At 36.2% G+C, this 18,751-nt stretch overlaps 1 protein-coding gene across 4 annotated transcripts in view; it reads left to right on the forward strand.

Annotated features, from left to right (window-relative positions):
- The window catches only part of LOC106458771 (single-stranded DNA-binding protein 3-like), a 170,248-nt gene that overhangs the window by 100,840 nt on the left and 50,657 nt on the right, over positions 1-18,751 (forward strand). For all 4 annotated transcript variants that reach the window (XM_022385104.1, XM_022385103.1, XM_022385102.1 and 1 more), the window contains exon 4: positions 14,349-14,420. In XM_022385104.1, coding sequence (XP_022240812.1) covers positions 14,349-14,420 — 72 coding nt within the window. The remainder of the gene's footprint in view (positions 1-14,348; positions 14,421-18,751) is intronic.

An 18,751-nucleotide genomic window follows, 5' to 3' on the forward strand; every position in this document is an offset into this window, starting at 1 on the left:
GCCACTAGGGGGGGGGAGTTTTTTTCATACTCAGTTAAGGTATTTCTCACACACCATGTAATGTTCTTTGTTCTATTGGAACTGACAGTTGGTGCTGTTAGCCAGCTGTTTCCTTCTAGTCTATCAGTTCAAGCTTTGAGCAAATGTCCGAAAACAAAGTTTCTCGATTTTGGTTGGGTCTGGCTCAATGGTTAGTGTGCCGAGCTGAATTTCCAAAGAGTCAAGTTTCGAGATGTGTTTACATTTTCAGTAGTCTGTCTCATTATTAGATTCAAAAAGCCGGACAAAGCTGTTATGGCGACAGGTGCTTATGCCGACTAAAATTAGGGATATTATATTGATGGAGGGCTATACCTGAAATCTAAGGGTTTCTGGCTCGACCGTTTAGCCCACATACGTTTATGATGGAAACTCAATTTCCACTTTGGTTTTTACCCGTTTATTCTAAAAAATAAAAATAAGGAAGCGGGTATCGACTTGGATATAAAACTTGATTATTTGTACTTGGTTTAAACAGTTATTCAGAGTGTAACAGAAGTGGCGTCCATGTGTGAAAACCACATCGATCATTGAATATTAAATACCTCAAAGTGTTACAAGTCTTATTTGACTACTAGATACTGTTCGACGCGTGTCCATGTAGTTTGCATATAAAACAGAAAATAAACAAGACATCATATCATTGGCGTAACTACAAAAGAAAAGTAATTGGGCCCATACATTTATTCCTTTTATGAATAGTTCTTACGTTTGTCAGGCCCTTAGGGCCTCCCGCAATTGCGAGGGCTGCGGGGGCATACTTACGCCACTGCATCTTTTATGGGTTGCTCTTTCTTTCCACACCCTTTACTATTTCTAGATTATTACTCGTTTTTCATATTAACGACGCGGATTATTTTTACTCAGTATATATTGGAGATGATCCCTTTACTGTATTAGCAACGTCCACATTTCCCAGATAATCCCTTTGCTGTATTAGAAATATCCACATTTCCCAGATAATCCCTTTGCTGTATTAGAAATACCCACATTTCCCAGATAATCCTTTTGCTGTATTAGAAACACCCACATTTCCCAGATAATCCCTTTGCTGTATTAGAAACACCCGCATTTCCCAGATGATCCCTTTGCTGTATTAGAAAGACCCAAATTTCCCATATGATCCTTTTGCTGTATTAGAAACACCAAAATTTTCCAGATGATCTCTTTGCTGCATTAGCAACGTCCACATTTCCCAGATGATCCCTTTGCTGTATTAGAAACACCCGCATTTCCCAGATAATACCTTTGCTGTATTAGCAACGTCCACATTTCCCAGATGATCCCTTTGCTGTATTAGAAACGTCCACATTTCCCAGATGATCCCTTTGCTGTATTAGAAACGTCCACATTTCCCAGATGATCCCTTTGCTGTATTAGAAACGCTCTCGTTTCTTTGACCTAGACAGGTTATAATTAGGTTGAATGTTAGAAATATCAACAGCTTTTACTTCCCGCCCCTTAGTCTTACGGGAGTTTCATGCAATTTATTAACTGGGTAGTCTTTAGGTGACTTTACGAGCTCTCTTTTGTGACTTTTGCAGTTCATTCTACGCACATAAGATCGAAACTTTATCTAAAATGCTAACTAGGGCCGCCACTTACTTAACACCAACTTTGTAGACCCTCCTGCTGAGACATATGGATGGGTAAGTAGATAGACAGGTAATAAAATTTATAATATGAGAAATATTAATTACTAGCTTGAGTATCCGTCCGTTGGGCAGGTGGAATAAAAACTCGTCTATATGAAAGGATAGGAATTTGTGCTGTGTTTTTTTCCTATTAACATAATAAGCATTAAAAGTGTAATAAAATACATACATGTACCAATACTGAAAAATAAAGACATACTGTTTTCAAAAATTCTACCAATAGTGGTTACATAGCTCATTCTAATGCTGAGAGACACAGCATTGGTAGTTTTTCCGAAGTTAGATATAAAATTTGATCGGGTGTCCACCCCCTACCCCATGACGTTCCTCATGTCATCCTGTATCATTGTGTCAAGTCTGATGCTTATTGATCAAGATATGTGGAAACTTATAAGGAACAGATACACACATATATATTGACGTTTATTTATTGAGAAAAGTGCAGTCCAACAGATTTAACGTTAAAAGTAGCTAATTCAAAGCTCCACTTACACCGACAGTTTTTAGAAGCATACTTCTCATATGCAGTTACAAGGATCCAACAAGAGAGAAAAATGGAAAATAGATATTAAATGGACCCGAAAACTGTCAAACATCCAAGAAAATGACTTTTCCAATCTCTCCTGAAGATTGGATCTGTATCTATCCAGGTCAACCAAGTGTGTGTGTGTGTGGTCAGAGAGAACTCTGCCTAGTCACGTGGGAGAAATTCCCTTAGGTGTGGTACAAAGTATGACAGTTCAGATCACGAATCTGTGTTGGGACACGACACGACAAACAGACGTGAAGGATTGGCTGTCAAGTGGGTTTTCTTTGGTGTTTTTTATTTATTTATTGATCTTGATCCGACATATCTATGGCTCACTATGCTGCGTGGGTTTGCAGATAACCCGTGAACTTTGGGTGTGTCAGTATTCTCAGTGAATAGTTAGATTAAAACTAGTAAATATTGCCTGTTTTATAGTTTCATAAGTGGTTACTGAAATAACGTGTAGGATCGTTGACCATATTTCAATAAGCATAGATATGAAAAGAAAAACAGGTAAAATTATGTCTTATAGATTCATAACTTAATAACTCACTTTTATTCCGAGTGGATTTTTCTGTTTCATCGTTTCTGGTGTTTTAGGCATGGAAGCGCCATGACACGACTTTTTATGCATTGATAGGTTCTGTTTGTCATGGTTTACTTGATGTGAATGATACGCATTAGCTACTTTTACATACGTATTTGTCAGTATATGTGTTTCAGGGTATAGAAAAATAGTTTATTACATGATTTCGGCAGCTTGTGAATAATTACCGCCCAGTTGTAAACCTCCATCATTAAATTCTGGTTAAACGCCCATGAAGGGCGTTGCTGCGTCGTTCTCGTGTGTAATAGACTTTTGGGTTTCTTTCCAATATACGTACACACACCTGGAGATAAGTGAAAACAATAATAAAAAACAACATGGTTATAGCCAGTTTTGTCTAACCTGGATCTATCTATAAACACACACACACACACATACATTTTAATAGTTGCACGTGCATATATTATGTGTATTTACAGTTTCTGCTCAGTGTGACCATCTTTCTTATCGGTGATGGTCTGAATCATTGGAATAACTTTCTGAACGAAACTGTTCGATATTGAACATGGTCGGACGCTGTCGAATGGCATCTGTCAACATCACCAACGTAGCAGGCACTCCACGATCCACAACTGACTTTAGGTATTCCAATAGCCTAAAATCAAATAGGCCATCCGACAGCATGTAGCCGTTTTCGAATATCTGACAGATTCGTTAAGCTGTTACATCAGCCACGTGATTCTGATCAGTGATGACATGAGTAATGCACACCTTGAATAGATAGCGCCCTCCGGTGACCATAGATTTGTGTCCAACTATGATCTCATTGACATATCTACCAAGAATTATCCCTTTATGACGAACAGTACTTACTCATTTATTGATGTTGGAACACGCGAAGAATCTTTATAACAGACCTATGTGTATTATATTTTTCGTTTTTCTTCTATAGGAATATTTTCCTGTTTTCTTCATATTTCGAAATAATAGAATGCCAGTTTGGTCGCGATCTTTACTTTTAAGGTTTCATGATGAATCTTTAATATTTTATTCGTTTTTAAAGCATTGTATTCCAAATAAAACTCGTTATTTCGAAGGAGAAGAATTTCTTATGGAAATCAGGGGTTGTAATCCAGAAACTTTTCCTGCGCCCCCACCCCATCCCCCCAGTGGCACAGCGGTATGTCTGCGGACTTGCAATGATAGAAACCGGATTTCGATACCCGTGGTGGGCAGAGCACAGATAATCCATTGTATAGCTTTGTGCTTAACTTCAAACAAGACATAAAAACTTTTCCTGAATCCCGGGATTTTGAATGCTTTATTTACATTGTATTTTGTCTTAATGAAAAGTAATTAAATTATCTGCGTTCCTTAACTAATTTAAATGATTAAAAATAATGTGAACGTAGGAGATTGGAGTCGGATCCCTTTTGTGCGTGCGTCATCATCATCCAGCAAGATAGATCGGTATGAAGAGTGTAGGCTATTAGGTTTGAGTACAGGCAGCTTTCTACTAGCTTTTACTGAAGTTTAATCAAGAAACCTCATTGGTTATAAAATTTTAAATGCGGAAAGATCAGCAAAAGTTACAGAAAACTGTAACTATTTAGTAACTTTGTCCGAAGTTTTATGCAATATGGTTAAGTATCGTAACCTTAAAAACAAAAATATCAGGGGCTATGAGTGACACGTCCCCCGGCACGGAAAAGGGTTACAATCCCGAGATCTGGGGAGACTATTAGCATTGGGGATCCTGGGATTGCGACCCATATGCACGTAAACAGTGGTCGTAAGTTTGTCTATGCATTTGTGTGTGTGTATAAATGTAATATATAGAACGAATTAAGTTTTGGTTTGCTAAAAGTAGACAAAACTTTATTCTGATCAATACATAAACTTTTGTTACAGCTAGAATGTAGGCGGGAGAATTCGAAAGGCTTAACATAATCGTCCCTCTTTACCTAAGTGTATACCCAAAATATTTGTTGTTTTACCAACTTTGTATTTGTGTATCTGTATGGGTATTCATAACAATCCTTATTAAAAATACAACGCTGCATAACCAAAATAAATGAAGTCACCATTTTGTTTGTGCAGTGTGATATTTTTTATTAAAGATTGCTTTGAATTATATGTTCTATTTCATCCTAGGTTTGGTTTTGCTGTTTTTGTCTCAGACCTTCTTGTTGATGTAAATATTTACTTAATTCTTTAAATAATGTTTGTGTGTTTACATCATATATATATTAAATATAAATAAGATCGTGAACAAAGGTATTAATACAGAACCTTTAACCCTAATCCTTTGGTGTAGAAACTGTTTACCTAAGTTTATATTCAGCACACCTGATATTTACCCACCATTGTGTATCTGGTTGTTTGTGCTAATATATGTACGTTTCTGTATTAATATCTTTGTTCACGATCTTATTATTTGAAATATATTGTTACGTAGTTTGCCGTAGCAGTTTCTACACCAATGGGTTAGTGTTAAAGTTTCTGTATTAATATCTTTGTTCACGATCTTATTATTTGAAATATATTGTTACGTAGTTTGCCGTAGCAGTTTCTATACCAATGGGTTAGTGTTAAAGTTTCTGTATTAATATCTTTGTTCACGATCTTATTATTTGAAATATATTGTTACGTAGTTTGCCGTAGCAATTTCTACACCAATGGATTAGGGTTAAAGTATCTTTATTAATATCTTTGTTTACATTCTTATTATTTGAAATAAATTGTTGCGTAGTTTGCTGTAGCAGTTTCTACACCATTGAATTAGGGTTAAAGTTTCTGTATTAATATCTTTGTTCACGTTCTTATTATTTGAAATAGATTGTTACGTAGTTTGCTGAAGCAGTTTTTACACCAATGGATTAGGGTTACTCTTTGTGTTTTACTTTTGTTCTTATACTTCAAACACAAGAGATCAAATAATAATAATTAACTTCTTCAAAATGGTACGTAGTTTCTGTATCAGTTCCAACCGAATATACTTTCATTGTTGACTGCTAATAATATTTTATTTGTTTGTTTCTGCTATATTTCTTACATTTTTGTAAGTGTGGTAGAGAGACATTATTGTACCAATAACAAATTTCCACGGTTCGTCGTTTTTTTTTTTTTAAGAAGTTTGAGTGAATTTGGAGGATAATAACTTGAAGACCAGTTTTTGTAGCTAGTAGCACTTAAGGTTTGTATCACATCTGTCGTGGAAGGTCGTCGTATGGACTGTGCATGGGAAGTCACGTGGTCCATACAGGGTACAGTTGTACAACCATTCATCAAACCGAAAATGTTTAACCTAATGAATCATATATCCCTAAGGCCTGTCAATAGCTTAAATCCTACCTGTAGTTTCATGTTTCAAGTGAAAGTGGAGTTAATATACCCCCCCCCACCCCACACACACACACCTAATAGGTATTTAGTTAGTACTAACTCGTCGCCGTTAGTTGCTGTCCTCGGCAGTTGACTAAATATAATGTCCGTTTTTATCAGTCGTCTGTAACACATTCAATGCACTATCATAATTGTGTATTAGTGTATTGTATAAGGTAGGTCAAGAACTTTGCATGTCGTAAAGTGTACAAAGCATTCATTATACAGGGTGATCTAGAGGTAATTTGCCCCCCCCCCCATACACACACAAACACTTAAATATCTTCTGTGTAGATAACGGTTACGTGGTTAACAGCACCAGAACTAGATGGTCCTTTAGCTGTACGCCATGCTTGTTTATTCTTCCATGATTAACAGCACCAGAACCTGATGGTCCTTTAGCTGTACGCCATGCTTGTTTATTCTTCCATGATTAACAGCACCAGAACTAGATGGTCCTTTAGCTGTACGCCATGCTTATTTATTCTTCCATGGTTAACAGCACCAGAACTAGATGGTCCTTTAGCTGTACGCCATGCTTATTTATTCTTCCATGATTAACAGCACCAGAACTTGATGGTCCTTTAGCTGTTCGTCATGCTCGTTTATTCTTCCATGATTAACAGCACCAGAACTAGATGGTCCTTTAGCTGTACGCCATGCTTATTTATTCTTCCATGATTAACAGCACCAGAACCTGATGGTCCTTTAGCTGTTCGTCATGCTCGTTTATTCTTCCATGGTTAACAGCACCAGAACTAGATGGTCCTTTAGCTGTACGCCATGCTTATTTATTCTTCCATGATTAACAGCACCAGAACTAGATGGTCCTTTAGCTGTTCGTCATGCTCGTTTATTCTTCCATGATTAACAGCACCAGAACCAGATGGTCCTTTAGCTGTTCGTCATGCTCGTTTATTCTTCCATGATTAACAGCACCAGAACTTGATGGTCCTTTAGCTGTACGCCATGCTTATTTATTCGTCCATGATTAACAGCACCAGAACCAGATGGTCCTTTAGCTGTACGCCATGCTTGTTTATTCTTCCATGATCAACAGCAACAGAACTAGATGGTCTTTTAGCTGTACGCCATTGTAATCTAGTTGTGATAGTAAATTGTCTAGTAATAAATAGAACAAGTGAACTCGAGTTTCGTAACTCTTCTACGTCGGAGTAATTTTTGTGTGTCTTGTTCACGTTGCAGTATTTAAGAACAAGAGCGGACACGTGATATATAGTTATAACGTGTGTCGGTATAGACTCTATAGATGTGACATAGAGGTATAATGTGTGTCGGTATCGACTCTGTAGATGTGATATAGAGGTATAACGTGTGTTGGTATCGACTCTGTAGATGTGATATAGAGGTATAGTGTGTGTTGGTATCGACTGTACAGATGTAATACAGAGGTATAATGTGTGTCGGTATCGACTCTATAGATGTGATATAGAGGTATAACGTGTGTTGGTATCGACTCTGTAGATGTGATATAGAGGTATAATGTGTGTTGGTATCGACTGTACAGATGTGATATAGAGGTATAATGTGTGTCAGTATCGACTCTATAGATGTGATATAGAGGTATAACGTGTTGGTATCGACTTTATAGTAGTGATATAGATATAATGTGTGTTGGTATCGACTCTGTAGATGTGACATAGAGGTATAATGTGTGTCGGTATCGACTCTATAGATGTGATATAGAGGTATAACGTGTGTTGGTGTCGACTCTATAGATGTGATATAGAGGTATAACGTGTGTCGGTATCGACTCTGTAGATGTGATATAGAGGTATAACGTGTGTTGATATCGACTCTATAGATGTGATATAGAGGTATAATGTGTGTTGGTATCGACTGTATAGATGTATAACGTGTGTCGGTATCGACTCTATAGATGTGATATAGAGGTATAATGTGTGTTGGTATCGACTCTATAGATATGACATAGAGGTATAATGTGTGTCGGTATCGACTCTATAGATGTGACATAGAGGTATAACGTGTGTCGGTATCGACTCTGTAGATGTGATATAGAGGTATAACGTGTGTTGATATCGACTCTATAGATGTGATATAGAGGTATAATGTGTGTTGGTATCGACTCTATAGATGTGATATAGAGGTATAACGTGTGTTGGTATCGACTCTATAGATGTGATATAGAGGTATAGTGTGTGTTGGTATCGACTGTACAGATGTAATATAGAGGTATAATGTGTGTCAGTATCGACTCTATAGATGTGATATAGAGGTATAACGTGTTGGTATCGACTTTATAGTAGTGATATAGAGATATAATGTGTGTTGGTATCGACTCTATAGATGTGACATAGAGGTATAATGTGTGTCGGTATCGACTCTATAGATGTGATATAGAGGTATAACGTGTGTTGGTGTCGACTCTATAGATGTGATATTGAGGTATAACGTGTGTTGGTATCAACTCTATAGATGTGGTATAGAGGTATAACGTGTGTTGGTATCGACTCCATAGATGTGATATAGAGGTATAAATTGACTACCACGTGGCGAACTTCTGAAATAGACACACAGTTATGTACTGGGAGTGTAAGTTCTTTCCCGCTGTTCATTGAAGTTTGTTGATAAATCAGTTTGAATCTGCTGTATTTTGTATGAATGCGTAATCTTGTCTTTCCAAACTTTTCTGTCTTCCCTGTAGGTGTGTAGCAGTTGTATCATTTGTTTTCTGTTAGCCAGAAGCCAGTTCACGTAAGCATCCATTTAAAATAGTAAATTACACTTGCGATGAAACCATACAGATCTAGAGAATTTGACAGGTTTTTTTTTAACTCTGATTCATAAATTAAACTTAAGAAAACTCAGTTTTACTTACTTTACTGGCTCATAATGATGCAGAATATTGAAAAATGTGGTTCCTCAAGGTTGGGAATGTTTTTTGTTTTTTTTTCTTATATTAAACTTATAAGAAAGGCAGAAAAATAATATTAAAATATTACTCCTGGTGGGTTTAGATTGAAGTTTGCTGCCTATTCTGTTTATGGCCTTGTGGCAAGAGTACTTGATTCGCAGTCTGACGGGCTCGGGTTCGAACCCCATTTCCGAATATTCTCTCATTATAATGTGGCGGTCAATCCCATGCACTGTTCGTTGGTAAATAGCCCAAGAGTTAGAGGTGAGTAGTATTACCAAACTACAATACCAAGTACTTTTAAACAAGAAAAAAAGTACCAAAAATCATCTTAGAAGGAAAACTTTAATTAAACATGAAATCTGAAACATCTGATACAACAATAAAAGCAAAACTGTTTGGGGGCGGTGGTGTTCGAAGTGTACCTGATCCTTCCAAGTCAAACAAAAGCGAACCTAAAAATCCGAAACATCGGATGTGTTGGCTTTTCATATGGTTGGTTTCTCTGTTTTGAATGGAAGATTTCTCTCCAGATCGTATGGCTTTTCATATGGTTGGTTTCTCTGTTTTGAATGGAAGATTTCTCTCCAGATCGTATGGCTTTTCATATGGTTGGTTTCTCTGTTTTGAATGGAAGATTCCTCTCCAGATCGTATGGCTTTTCATATGGTTGGTTTCTCTGTTTTGAATGGAAGATTTCTCTCCAGATCGTATGCCTTTTCATATGGTTGGTTTCTCTGTTTTGAATGGAAGATTTCTCTCCAGATCGTATGCCTTTTCATATGGTTGGTTTCTCTGTTTTGAATGGAAGATTTCTCTCCAGATCGTATGCCTTTTCATATGGTTGGTTTCTCTGTTTTGAATGGAAGATTCCTCTCCAGATCGTATGCCTTTTCATATGGTTGATTTCTGTGTTTTGAATGGAATATTTCGCTCGAGATCGTAGTCTGCACTCCTTATTTTTTCTTGCACACTTTATGGTTGACATAACGGTAGATAACATGGATTCGTTGTTACACATGACAGTTTTTATTGTCCTTCACCTCAATTCCAGACATTTTGAGATTCGAATATTTGTGGCAATTGTGGTTAGCTTGTTGTCTTCAGCCCATTCAGAAAACAGGATGGAGCTGCTAGTTTGTATTCTTGAACGTTAATTAAATTTAATGCCAGCTTTGCTGTTTTGTTTAACAACTCATTTCAAAGATCAAGTTCTTAATTTTGTTAACATCCCCAGTGGTCTTTCATTATTCGTAATAGATTTGGGTATGTGTACAGGCAGCTGAAATTTCTTGGACATTCATTCTACTAATGCGTCATCGAATATAATAATTCCTTTATGAAGCTTGTTAGTTTCTTATGACATGTTGGGATGGACGTAGCCTAACGGAAAGATCCAAGGCTCGACACACGATATCTTTTGGCATCTTTACTCAAAACAGCTTCGTTAGTAGATACTGACGTTTATAAACTAAGCCAACATACAGTATAGGATCAAGTTAATGGGCCAGATCCGCTTCCGCTGGAATGTTTCAGTTGTTTCGTTAATATAGCGTATATATATATGTGTGCGTAAGTGTATACTTGTGTTTAAAATTGTTCTATATTTTGGGAAATATTATCTTAAATGAAAAAGTTAAAAATACAACCAAATGTTTTGGTTTATTTGTTGTAACGATCATCATTTCTTAAAGTTTTCCAATCTTGCTGAACTGTGGCCGCCAGATCTGTAATAACTAGCATTCGCCACAAGGAGCGCAGTAGATAAATCGTATGTACGTGTTGTATTTTAGCTAAAGGAATATTTCGTTTCTAGTGATAACGAACGGTTGTGCGATGTCTTGTTAAGAGTTTTTAATCGATTCTGTTAGCTGGAACTTGACAGAAAACCAAATGTTTACTCGAGTCAAATTTAGATGTAAATTTTCCTTTTAAGAAACAGTCTGCTGTAAATTGCTGTTAACACACACACAGTTCCCTTGGTTCCTTCCTGTGTAGAGATATATCAAACTATATCCAAAATTGGCTGCCAGGAAAACGCGTTAAAAGTAGTCAGTTTTTGTTTGTTTGTACGTGTTCGGCAGACACATTGACAGATTACCGTTACGTTCGACAGATACATGGTGTTTAAGTAGAAAATGAGCACATACGTGACGTGTCATCAATTACTAGAACCTACGACATAGTGCGCGTGCGTACATCTAGTTATTCCCTTAGAAACGAGCAGCCTTCCCGGTTTACAGATTTTTTTCTACTCTGCTCTTACAAATATTTAGAAATAGTTATGCGATTGTTATTCGAAAGTAAAGAACCTAAATATCAAAGATAGGTTTCCTAGTAATCTGGTTTTAAGCCTTATACAGGTTTACAGTAAGAAAAGCCTGTAGTGCCTTTTTGTTTTTGTTAGGGACTACTGTTGTCAGACCGAATTTTGTCGTTACTCTTTTAACGCACCCACGTCCCCAAATAATGGAACGCACGAATTTGTTTTTAAATTGTAACGGGACGCGAACCAGGAATTTCTGCTCCACGGTCCGGCACGTTAATCACTCGTGTCTTGTAGTGTTTTAACTACATACATTTCTTATCATCAGACGAAGCCTTTTACTTAATTCCAGAGCTCATTAAACCGCCCGAGTTATAAACCCGAAGAGTCTTAGTTTTAATTTCATTGATATCAGCCCTTTTTAAATACACCGTTTTCTATATGTACAATACGTGGAAAATGTAGAAATAAACGTTATATTCTCGAAGACTTACAAAGGGCCTTTCAAACTATTGACAGAAATAGGGTTTTAACTAGGGAGGCACGGGTACACGGTCAGATATTCGGCCCCGGCCGGGTATTCGACGACCCGGTAATACTCGTGTATTCTGTGTATGTTTTTTTTTTGGGGGGGGGGGGTATTCGGCCAAATTTTACTACCCGTGCATCCCTAGTTTTAATAATAAGATTTGAGGATAATTGCTATTGGTCAATAGGCTTCTTCTGCTGTGATTTAATATGTAAAGCTGTCCTGATGCAGTAAAGGAAAATAAACTGTTTGTTCTAATGTTTTACCACATTTATTAGTGTAATAAGGATCGCATTTCGTCTACTTTTAGTATTAACTACCTCATATCAACCTTTTTCTTATCTCTGTGTTCTGTTATTGTATGTGTATTGGTGACTGGTTAAAATATATAGTAAATTTGGTAGTTTGAGTTTTATTACATTTACATAAACTTATACTTCGGGCCTTATATATATTTTAGATTTTTATATTGGAAAGTCGTCAACGTATATTTTACTTGAGATCTCAAACTGCTGTGCTCTAATCAAATAGGATTGGAGCACATGCAGGCAAGGCGTGGCAAGACCAACCCTTGTACTTCCCGTTTGATAGAGTGGCAACCAGAAACTGATTGTGTCGATCACTCTTCCCAAGAAATGTGATGGTAGGAGGCGTGTCTGTGCACAGAGATTTTTTTTACTACCGTCACTAGTTGTAGTACAAACTGTGATTTTGCTACAAGATAGAACAAAAAAAAAAAAGAATAAGTGTGTTGATAGAAAGTATGGAATAGTTTGAATATTACAGAAATTATCAAGTTTTATAAAATGCATTTTCTTATATCACAACTATCTCGAGATGATTTTCTGCGCAATTAACTGTGTTAAAGGACAATGTTTCTAGTTAAGCACAAAGCTACATGATGGACTGTGTCTGGTGTGCCCACCACGGGTATCGAAACCCGATTTTTAGCGTTAAAAACCTTCAAACTTACCGCTGAGCCACTGAGGGGAGTTAAAGGAGGGGAAAATGCTTAAAGGCTGAATTTTACGAAAATGCAAAATTGTTGAATTATCACTGCTGTATGTAGAAGACCTGTTTGAGTATTAAGCATAATTAATTTCTAACTCGTGTTTCCAAGTGGAACATTTAAACCTCTAAAAACCTTTATCTTCTTTCTCATTTCCTCAGTTTCGGATTTGTATCCGAATATTCGATACTTCATTCAAGATATTACCTCAGTTATCTAATATAGATCCATGAAAATATAAAAGTTACTCAGCTCTTACTCGTAATTTAGGTAATTTAATTTTAGTTATAAGTTTATGCCTTTGGTGTTTGATTTTTTTTTACGTTATGTGTCGTCTAACATCTCTCTCTCTCTCGCGTTTGCTCTTGTCAAACAGACAAAATAATCACCATTAGCAACAACTGACTAATAGTGACGTTACTATTACCTGTCTGAGGGCATCGAGGACATTGCCAGGAATAAACAGCTGAGAGAAGGGATAGCGTGGAAAATTTGTCAATTTATCGATACTGTGTGCTTTTTTGTTTGTTTTATAGCAAAGCCATATTAGGGTATCTGTTGTGTCAACCGTGGGGAATCGAACCCTCGATTTTAGCGTTGCAAGTCCGTAGACCGGTATGCTGGATATGTGTACTTTTTGAAAAAAAAAGAAAAAAGATTGTATTATCTGATTGTAAAGTATCTTAAACTTTTTTAATTGGGAATGACGAAAATTTTGTAAGCTTTATAGAAATATATATGATAACAGTTACACATGTCGTAAGACACTAGTATTAGGCCTATTACATTTTTTAATATACATTCATTATATAGTCCCTAAGGGATTTTCAGTAGCGTTTACTGCATCTCAGCTGGCCTAAAGAGGCCCGGCATGGCCATGTGGTAAGGACGCTCGACTCGCAATCTAAAGGTCGCGGGTTCGAATCCCCGTCCCACATAAAATGCTTTTCCTTTCATCCGTGTGGGAGTTATTATCTGACGGTAAATCCCAATATTCCTTGGTAAAAGGGTAGCCCAATAGTTAGCCCTCTAGTCTTACACTGCTAAATTAGGGATGACTAGCGCAGATAGCCCTCGTGTAGCTTTGCGCGAAATTCAAAACAAATTCTGGATTGAGCTAAACACGTCATCGGTAATGGATGTGACAAATATTGTAATACTGTTATTATACGTTCTTCTAATTGTTGATGTAGTGTTTAAAAATGTAATAGGCCTAATACTAGTGTCTTACGACATGTGTAACTGTAATCATGCTTCGCCAACCTGTAAAAAGTGTACACGCCATAACAACTGTATTTGTCATTAAAATCATAAATATAATACAAAGAAAGAGTAGTTCATAGTCATATTTTGTGTATTTCATATGTATTAATTGTAGTTGTCTTACACACAGCATATATTTTGTGTATTTTACATATATATATATTAATTGTTGTCTTACACACAGCACAGTTGAACTGTTCATAACTTAAGATGTACATGTTCTACTTCTAGGTGTTCATGTCACCACGGTATCCAGGCGGGCCAAGGCCGGGGGTTCGGATGGCTCAACAAGTGGACTTCAATGTAAGTAGAGCCCGAGTTTGTGGTTGTTATTTTTTACATTGTTAGCTAGATACATAGGCTTAGAAATAAACTTGCCTAAATATCCTAGGCTGATGAACTTCATGAGATTATTGGGATTATGGCCGAAAATTTTGACAGCAACGGCATCCAACTGATCAATCAATGCTTTCTGATCATGACAGATTTTGCTTTGTTTTATGGCATTGCATACTCACAGTTAGACTGATATATTAAATTATTCACATTATTGATTGGCTTAATTTTGAGTTCTGATTTATGTAGGTAGCTTGGCTTGAAGTTATTTACAAAGAAATTAAAACCCATCTCTATTAAATTCAGAACGTTTTTTAAACAGCATGATACGAGTTTCTCCTTGTGAGAACTACATCGTAAAATACAGGAAATCCTTTGAATATGTCATTTCTAAATTTAACAAAATACAGGAAATCCTTTAAACATGTCATTTCTACATTTAACAAAATACAGGAAATCATTTAAACATGTCATTTCTACATTTAACAAAATACAGGAAATCCTTTAAACATGTCATTTCTACATTTAACAAAATACAGGAAATCCTTTGAATATGTCATTTCTAAATTTAACAAAATAGAGGAAATGTTTTAAATATGTCATTTCTACAATTAACAAAATGCAGGAAATCCTTTAAACATGTCATTTCTAAATTTAACAAAATACAGGAAATCCTTTGAATGTGTCATTTCTAAATTTAACAAAATAGAGGAAATGTTTTAAATATGTCATTTTTAAATTTAACAAAATACAGGAAATCCTTTAAATATGTCATTCCTAAATTTAACAAAATACAGGAAATTTTTAAATATGTCATTTCTATATTTAACAAAATACAGGAAATCCTTTAAACATGTCATTTCTACATTTAACAAAATACAGGAAATCCTTTAAAATGTCATTTCTACCTTTATCGAAATACAGGAAATCCTTTAAACATGTCATTTCTAAATTTAACAAAATACAGGAAATCCTTTAAATATGTCATTCACTTAAGTTTACAATGCATGTGATAAATGTACATTCCTCAATACGATCCAAGAATTCGTGATAAACTTTGAGAATTACAAATATTGATAACCTTAGGAAGCTTTAACCAGTTATCTTACATCCAGTCAATGTGAAAACAAATATCGAGAATGTGGTATTAAAAATCCATTAACGAAGGTACAAGATCTCGTGTTTCTCGCTCGTGGGATGCTAGAAAGCGATGTGACCTGTTGCGATGCATCTTTATGGTCATGGCGAGACGTTTAACTCTCCAAAGCACGTTTGACCTATTTATGCAACTCAATTTAAGTTTTAGCTCGTGACTTGGCAAACGGTATAAACATTTTCGTATCGTCTATACGGATACACATTCATTCCATTGCTTGAAATAAAATAGGATCTCAATCGTGAACCTAACATTTAACTTTGTTCACTGTTATTGTTATCAACTTGGGAGGTAGAGTTTGTTTTTAACTGAAAAATTAATCGTAAGAGTGCAGCTCAAGAGGTTCCACCTCTCGATGTACATCACCAGAATTCGTGGAATGCTCTCGAAACTCATAACTGTGAAAGCAAAGAAGAATATGTTATAATATGTAAACCATATCCAGTGACGACGTGGTCTTTCGTCTAATACCAGGGTTTATCAGGTCGGCTAGGAGACGATAGACGTAGTAGTGGTCTAGGCGATTTTTAGATCATCGGTTCTTCTGAACTACGACTGCTGTGGTGTCAGCCAGAAGATTAATCAGTTGAACTGTAATTTTCTATCAGTTTTATTCTATCTCTTTAATTATCTTTCACTGTCATTCACAAGAACTTGCAAACCAGCTAGTTAGTCTTCTAGTTCACGGAGCGGGTCATATCACCCCAGTATCAACGGGTGAAAATTAGTAATTTAAAGAATCTATTAATGAATGCAAAAGGGGGGGTATGGTATAATATATCAACCACTCTAATATCGAGTGCCGACAAGACCTTTCGTGCAATATGTTGGTTTTAGATGCTGTTGATATTTGGAATTTTGTAAAGTGCAAGATAAAAAAAAATCCTCAGTGTTTCGGGGGCAAAACATTTGAACAAATGACGATTGATAAACTCACACCTTTGATTGATTCTGACACAAGTGCCCCCAGTGGCACAGCGGTATGTCTGTTTCGATACCTGTGGTGGGCAGAGCACAGATAGCCCATTGTGTAGCTTTGTGCTTGATTCCAAAAAACAAACAAACTGACACAAGTACAGGCGGCTCGTGTAATAAGTTATCCGATATAGTTATATACATACATAAACATGTTTACTATTGTTAGTAGGTCCACATTACAACCATATGTATATATATATCCTGTAACGTGGACCTTACTAACACAGTAAGACATGTTTCTTAATAGAGATTGTTTTCCTTTATATCTACATATATAAAACAGTTATACGGATGTTCTCTAGTATCGTTGCAGACCTCGTGACTGTTTCTGTACTAATTTTGTTTAACAAAAATTTGTTAATAGTATTTAAATGGATATTAAAATAAAGTTTCCTATTATAATTCATATTTATAAACAGACTGATATACGTATAGAGCGTGTTTATCTACTTGTATGTTTTATTTAACTTCTTTGTCGTGCATCCAAATTGTTTCGTTTGTATGTGTGTGTGTGTGTGTATGAATACATTTCAAAAATAACGAAAGTTTATATATATATATATATATATAGATAGATATAAGCGCACACATCTGTCTATCATCATTTGTGTAATTCCAGTCACATTTATGACGATGAATGTCAGATAGCTAAGATACTTTGTTCTTGAAAGCAGAATTTATTACTTCCCTAAAACCAATAGTATCGTTGTTATATACGAACATAACATTTACCTAGAACACAGAAAAATAACGTACATCATAATGAGACAACCCAGAACAATATTGTGGACGGACGTCAGCTATTTCCAACAGTGTAACCCTGGATTCTTGTGAAACGCCCCTACATATCTTTCCGGAAATCTCCTTCAGAACTGTTTTATTAATCTCGAAAAAACATGACAAGATATTAAGTTAAGCAGCTTTGAATAATGTATAAAATCAACCACATCAGTAACTGCGAAGAAACGATTTCTTTCGACCGACATGGTCTTTAAAATAGAACAGTAGTAATGGGGGAGTAGTTGAAATGTAGTAATAAGAAGGAAGAGGAATAAATATTAAACGGGTACAGTAACTACGTTTAATAAAACTGGTGGTGGTTGTACTGAACGAAGCTGCTGAACATCGACATCTATCGATGTAATTATTTCCACGCTTTTGATTGCTGGGGAAAATGAGTCCCAGCCGCTTGGAAACAAACCCCAAGTTTCCACCAGTTAATAACACGGGTTCAGTTTTCCAATTACAGCATTTATATACATAGAAGGAAATCATTACTCTGAAATTGCTTTCATACCAAGGATCTCGAGAGAGGGGGCGAAAATACAAAGGAAAAAAATACAAGTTATACTTGCCTTATTTTGATTAACTTACCTCATGAAGCGGGAAGTAGTATGGGCACGTTTTCATTAAATAACAAGGTACACTGCAGATGGAAAAAGTAAATGTCACAGATGTTATTACATGTAATGGAGGTTTTAAATTGTAGTTCGACTTTAAACAGTACATAGAAGAACGTTGGAAATGTTTTTTTGTCTTCGCTGACCTGAAAAACATTACTTTTAGTTACTACTGACCCACAAACACACGTATGTAACGCACTTCTGACATATGCACATATGTAGACGCACTGCTGACATACGTACTCGTGTAGACACAACACTGACATATGCACTTCAAAACGTACAGACTGCCTGGTAGACAGGGACTTCATTGACACACACACACATATATACTAGTGGTTTGTTATTTTCTGTACAAATAAGAACTTTTAAAGGCCATATTTTTAAAGTCTGAAATAAAAAGTTGTGTTGTTTAACATACATGTTTCATAGCGTTTTCTGATACAGCCTGATTGGTTATCCGAAAATTGGCTGAGTCATCGTAGCATGTGATAATTTCCAAACATTCTACGGAAATTATACGTTTATCTGATAAGCGCTGGTGCCTCCTCATTAAGTTTGTAACTACCCATGCAGACGACTTTCACGCAGGGTTGTGGACGTTCATCACGTAAATGACGATAATTAGGCTGGAAAAACGGCGTACATTTCAAAGCAACCTAATACACTGTGAGCGTAATAATCTAAACACACACGAGAGGAGTTATTCCCCCGATTTTTAGTTCGGTATAACTTGTATAACAAACTGCGGGAGGGGGGGG

Source organism: Limulus polyphemus, unplaced genomic scaffold (genome assembly GCF_000517525.1).
Source record: "Limulus polyphemus unplaced genomic scaffold, Limulus_polyphemus-2.1.2 Scaffold512, whole genome shotgun sequence".
NCBI lineage: Eukaryota > Metazoa > Arthropoda > Merostomata > Xiphosura > Limulidae > Limulus > Limulus polyphemus.